This window comes from Carassius carassius, chromosome 39 (genome assembly GCF_963082965.1).
Source record: "Carassius carassius chromosome 39, fCarCar2.1, whole genome shotgun sequence".
Classification (NCBI taxonomy): Eukaryota; Metazoa; Chordata; class Actinopteri; order Cypriniformes; family Cyprinidae; genus Carassius; species Carassius carassius.
The window spans coordinates 28,872,076-28,878,091 of NC_081793.1; the positions used below are offsets into that span (position 1 = coordinate 28,872,076).

Genomic DNA, 6,016 nt, shown 5'->3' on the forward strand with positions numbered 1-6,016 from the left:
TGCTCAATATTTCTGTGGAAACTGTGATACACTACCATTCAGTAAAAATTAATATTCATCAACAATGCATTAAATTGATCAAAAGTGACAGTAAAGACATTTATAATGTTACAATATTTCAAATAAACGCTGTTCTTCTGAACTTTCTATTCATCTGTGAATCCTGAAAAATAAAATGCATCACAGTTTCCACAAAAATATTAACTGTGTTCAACATTGACAATAATCAGAAATGTTTCTCGAGCAGTAAATCATCATATTTTCATGATTTCTGAAGATCATGTGACACTGAAGACTGGAGGAATGATGCGGAAAATACAGCGGAGCATCACAGAAATAAATTACACTTTAACACAGATTCACACAGAAAACAGATGATTTACAGTAGAATAATATTTTAAAATTTTAACTGTATTTTTGATCAATTAAAAGCATTCTTTGTGAGCAGAAGATTTATTGTATGTAGTCACTTGCTTTTGACAGCAGCAGTAAATCGATGAGATCCGTGTCTTTTTTCTTGTATCCTCCCGTGTGTTCCGTGCGGTTCTTGGCGGACCCCTGCTGGTCGAGCTGGGAACGGCGTTCTTGTACGATTTTAGACGTGAACTCGTGTACGATGTTGCACGCCTTGCGAAAGCGCCGTCCCTGTTGGGAGCGCCAGTACAGCCAGTCCCAGTGATACGGAAGGTAGTGCTGCCTCTGAACCAGCAGTTTAGACAGCTCCAGAATGGCTGCGATGTACTCGCTGGGTTTCCTGAGAGACAGACGGGAGTTTGTGAGCGAGATTTCTTTTATTGGTGTGTGATGCACAGACTCACTCACCCCTGGCAGTGACTGTCACAGCTGAAGGTGCATTTGAGCAGACTGTCCAGCGTCATTGAGCTCATGTGCTCGAACATGTCCAGACTGTTCTGCCCTTCAGCCAGCAGGCGGCGCCAGTTAGCCTGAGTCACACAACAAACACACACAGCCACAGAACTAACCGCTGCTCATGCAAAGCTCCTCACACTTCAGCTCACACACACATTCAGCTTCCGCTTTCTAGAAAGTGTTAAACACAAGCTACTGTGATGATGGCTCTAATAAAAATAGGAAGAAAAGATGCACGAAATACCCTCTCAAAAAACACGCCCGGGTCGCAATTTCACAAAAGGAAAAGAGAAATAATATGTAGCTTAAAGAATATGAAGCATATTTTAAGAACATTAAAATAATGCATTGGGAATCTGGGGAATATTTTTTTATAAATTTGCATGAAAATAATGTCACAATCAGGGTAATTATAGTTAAATATATATATATATATATATATTTGTAATGATAACTGAAATAAAGTAAAATACTAAAAAGTTTGTAGTTTAAGTTGAATACTAAAGTAACAATAAATAAATAGCCAAATTTTAACAAAATAGCCCAAAACATTTTTAAACTGAACAAATTAAACTGAAACAGTTCTTATAATGAACTAAAACTAAAACCAAAAAAGTACTTGAAATAAATACATTATAAATAAAATAAATACAAAATTCCTAGCTAGTTGCCACTAACTAAAAATAAAAACTATAAAGATATTTTAAAAAAGACCAAACAAACAAAATTGCTATAACCTTAGTTTTTAATAAAATAATAAAAAATAAAAACTGGCTCAAAATACTACTGAACACTAAAATAAATAATTTTAACTGAAATAAATTCAAATACAGAAAAAGTTGAATACCAAAACTAATAATACAAACTAAATAGCCATAATTAAAAAAAGAGTTCTTATAATTAACTACAACTAAAACTATAAAAAAAATTCACTACTTTAAATACATTTACATTTTAAATAAATATAAAAAGCATTTTAAAAAAAAATTTTTCAGCTAGTAGCCACTAACTAAAAATAAAAATTATATAGACATTAAAAAAAAGACCAAACTAACAAAATTGCTAAAACATTGGTTTAAAATAAATATATAAAATGAAAAGCTGATTTGAAATACTATTAAACACTACAACAGTATCTCAATGGTGCAAAAATAACACTGCAATGGAAACAGAAAATATACAATTAAAAAAGCGGCTTTATTAATTTCATGTAAAATTATTTCACTTTGATCCTGCAGTGAAATCGTGACCTGGAAGTGTTTTGTGAGATTGACCCTGTTCTCAGATGAATATCTGGAGTGTTTCAGCTGCTGTGTTATCTGATGTGATTAAACTCATTGTGGGTCAGCGGTTGGCTTTCTGCTGCCAATGCAAGCACTGTTTCTGTGAGATGAGTGAAATCGCACGAACACACCATCATCAGGAAATGATCTGTCGTCACATTACTGTAGAAATCTGCAGCTTTGCAGAGTTTCTGCCAGCAAAACAACCTTTCAAATAAAGATGAATGGTGTGTGTTTGACATACATGCATGATGTTGGTGGAATGGTTGAAAACGTGAACATATTTTTTGAGGATGTCGAAGTGGAAGGCAGGAGTCAGAAGTCGGCGATGGCGTGACCATTCCTGACCGTTCTGCAGCAGAAGACAGTGACCTGCAAAACACACAGGAAGTGCTTTATACAGATAAAAACAAACTGTTTAAAAGTTTAGGTTCGGTTACACTTTTCAATGTTTTGAAAGAGTCTCTTCTGCTCAGCAGGGCTACATTAATTGAAATTAAAATGCTGTAAAAATGTGAAATATTAACCCTAACCTAATGTAAAACAGCTGTTTTCTGTGTGAATCTGTGTTAAAGTGTAATTTATTTCTGTGATGCTCCGCTGTATTTTCAGCATCATTCCTCCAGTCTTCAGTGTCACATGATCTTCAGAAATCATGAAAATATGATGACACAGTTAATATTTTTGTGGTAACTGTGATGCATTTTATTTTTCAGGATTGACAGATAAATATAGAAAGTTTAAAAGAACATTATTTACTTGAAACAGAAATCTTGTGTTACTTTATACATGTCTTTATTGCCACATTAAATGTCTAAATGAACAAACGTATTCATTTCTTTCAAAACAAATTGTAACTGACCCCAAACATTAAAGCATTTCTGTAACTTTTGCATAATATTTAGGACAGAGAGTATGTGTTCAGATGTGTGTTTGGACATCACTTACCCAACCAAGGTTTCATAAACCCATAAAAGATCTTGTCTTTGAAAGTAATGTTTGCTGCCAGAACAAATATAAAGAGTTTGTTATTACAACACTGGATTCATAGCGATGGAGGATCTTTTACACACTAGTGATGTGTTGATCTGGACATTAAACAGCGACGGCTGCATGTGACCTTTACACAGACACCCGAGATGAACTTTGAATGAATATTTCACAGAGAAACTCACTTATAAGGTTACTTTTCATTTAGTTGACTCAGCAGGTCATTGAACAGAGACTTTCGTATTTATGAGTTGAGTTTAAAGCAATAGTTCACACAAACTTTTTATCTGAGATCAGGATGAGTTTGTTTCTTCATCAGGTTTGGAGAAATGTAGCATTGCATCAGTGTCTCATCAATGGATGCTCTGCAGTGAATGGGTGCCGTCAGAATGAGAGTCTGATAAAAACATCAGAATAATCCACAGCACTCCAGTCCATCAGTGAACATCTGGAGAAGACAAAAGATGAAACACATCCAGCATTAAGATGTTTTTAACTCAAATAATCCATAATAACACTTCCTCCAGTGAACAAGTGTTCTGGTCTGAATCAGGAGAGAAATCTGCACAGATCAAGCAGCGTTTAAACAGATCTAAACTAATATGTGAGAGACAACAGCAGATGCACTTGTTCACTGGAGGAAGTGTTATTATGGATTATTTGAGTTAAAATCATCTTAATGCTGGATTTGTCTCATCTTTTGTCTTCTCCAGATGTTCACTGATGGACAGGAGTGCTGTGGATTATTCTGATGTTTTTATCAGACTCTCATTCTGACGGCACCCATTCACTGCAGAGCATCCATTGATGAGACACTGATGAGATCTTGATGAGAAAGCATCTGTTAGTGTACACTGTTTGTGGTTTCTTACCTGAGGCTGTCAGAAGGGATTTGATGTAGTCTGGGTGGAAAAGCCGGACCATGTTGTAGAACGGACCCAGATACCAGGCACAGGAGTGAACGTACCTCCTGACCAGATCATCAACGGCCTGCAGTCCCTCTTCATTATGACGCATCTGAAACACACAGCGGAGGAAAATCTCTCGCGGGCTTCTGCTAAAAGCACAAACGTTATAATTCAGCTCCTGTGGCTTTAACACTCAACATCATGTGAAGTGTTTAATGTTCTGACAAAGAACAAACTACAATACTGCACTCTGACTTTGAAGTTAACACTAAAAACTAAAAACACAAAAAATGTCCAGATGCTCACTGCAAACTGTATACTACATACTCTTTTTAATAGTATGTGAAACAGTATGTGTTTTGCAACAAAGCATCACAAATAATAGTATGCTACATTTTCATCTTTTTTTCCTGAGAATGTTTAGTTTTGGAAGTTATTAATTTAGAATGAGGAAAACCAGTGGATATTAGACCTGCTTCCTGTTCATTCATCACGCTGGAAACGAAAGCTGAATTGCACTACACTTTGCACTCTGACAAATGTAGTAAATAACCTTGTTTTTGCATGCATACAGAAAGTTTGCATACTAAATGCACAGGAGTATCCTGATAGAATGCTGTTCTGAACATGAGCACAGCAAACGCATTGTGTGAACAGCATTACATGTCATAAACATGCAAATAACACGCCTGGGCTACAATGCTGAATTATCACCCATGAGGAAATCAGTTCTGAAAAACTCAACCTAAAACACTCAACTGATCAGATCAAACATGAGCTCTAAGACCCCAGATAGTGATCTTTTGCAGAGCAGTGCAGTAAATGTCTAGTTCCTGTATCTTCAGACGGCGAGGTACTATCACTATTGTTTCATTTGAAAGCACTTCAGTTAATGAATTGAATTGATCAGTTTCATGCGTGGCTTATGAAGAACCCGTTTTTCTGCTTTGCCTTCCAAATGCATGATATTACTCACTGTACATATACTTATGCAACCTAAAGGCAATGTAATGTCAGTTTCTTACTTCCATATTTCCTGTCGTTAGTCACTTGAGCAATAACGTTTCCTCCACTGGTAGAATAAAAATACAGTGTAAGAGAGAGACACGACTATAATAGGAATTCATCAGTATGCAAATGCAAAATATGTCAGTGAAATCCCTCAGATATTATAGATTTGCTATTAAAAAAAAATAATTTAGTGGATTTTCCCAGCTAACAAAATGTGTTAGAACTTTATGAAAACATGTTACTTTGTTACTTTAGCGTTCTACTTTGTTACTTTTGCGTGTTACTTTGTTACTTTTGCGTGCTACGTTGTTAGTTTTAAATGTTCTGTAAACATTCTGCAACAAGTAGGCTAGTTACATTTTTATTGTTTTTTTTTAATGTTACTTTTAACTAAACTCACTAGTCCCATGTGCCCCATGATCCAGTTCCTCTGCGGCGGCTGATTGAAGCACCGCAGCGCGCGTCGTTTGAGCGCGAGACGCGTCGCGAGCGCGCACAGGAGCGCCGCAACGGAGAGCGCGATGATCCTGAACGGCGAACAACCGGAGAGGAGCGCGCGCAGAAACCCGATCAGATCCGCTGACCCCTTCATCATCAGCAGCAACCTGCGGAGAGAAGTCTCTTTAGTGTCCAGCATGAATAACCAGCAGGTTTCATGTGTACACCAATCAAAACCGAAATTAAAACACACATATATCTCACTTTATAAGTTATATTACTATAGGCGCGTATAATATATACGTGCATTATACAATATAAAGACGCTATAAACACATAATGTGCGCTTTACATGTCAGATGAGTGAGACCTTTAAAATGAGCTGCCGCTGAAGTGTTTCTCGTCAGATGAAGTTCAGCTGCAGTTCCGGGTGCGGATGCATCATCATAAACAATCAGCATATGAAAAACTGCCCATGAACGCTGACATGATGAATGCACATCACTGAGGAGTTAT

At 36.6% G+C, this 6,016-nt stretch overlaps 1 protein-coding gene across 2 annotated transcripts in view; it reads right to left on the reverse strand.

The window, feature by feature from the left end:
• The window catches only part of LOC132121745 (cytochrome P450 4F3), a 20,656-nt gene extending 14,640 nt beyond the window's left edge, over positions 1-6,016 (reverse strand). For both annotated transcript variants that reach the window (XR_009426301.1, XM_059531487.1), the window contains exons 1-7: positions 5,871-6,016; positions 5,463-5,667; positions 4,016-4,160; positions 3,102-3,155; positions 2,398-2,525; positions 823-944; positions 475-754 (exon numbers count right to left, since the gene is read on the reverse strand). Coding sequence is in view for 1 of the 2 variants with exons in the window: in XM_059531487.1 (XP_059387470.1) it covers positions 475-754; positions 823-944; positions 2,398-2,525; positions 3,102-3,155; positions 4,016-4,160; positions 5,463-5,657 (924 nt within the window). In the remaining variant the exon portion in view is untranslated. The remainder of the gene's footprint in view (positions 1-474; positions 755-822; positions 945-2,397; positions 2,526-3,101; positions 3,156-4,015; positions 4,161-5,462; positions 5,668-5,870) is intronic.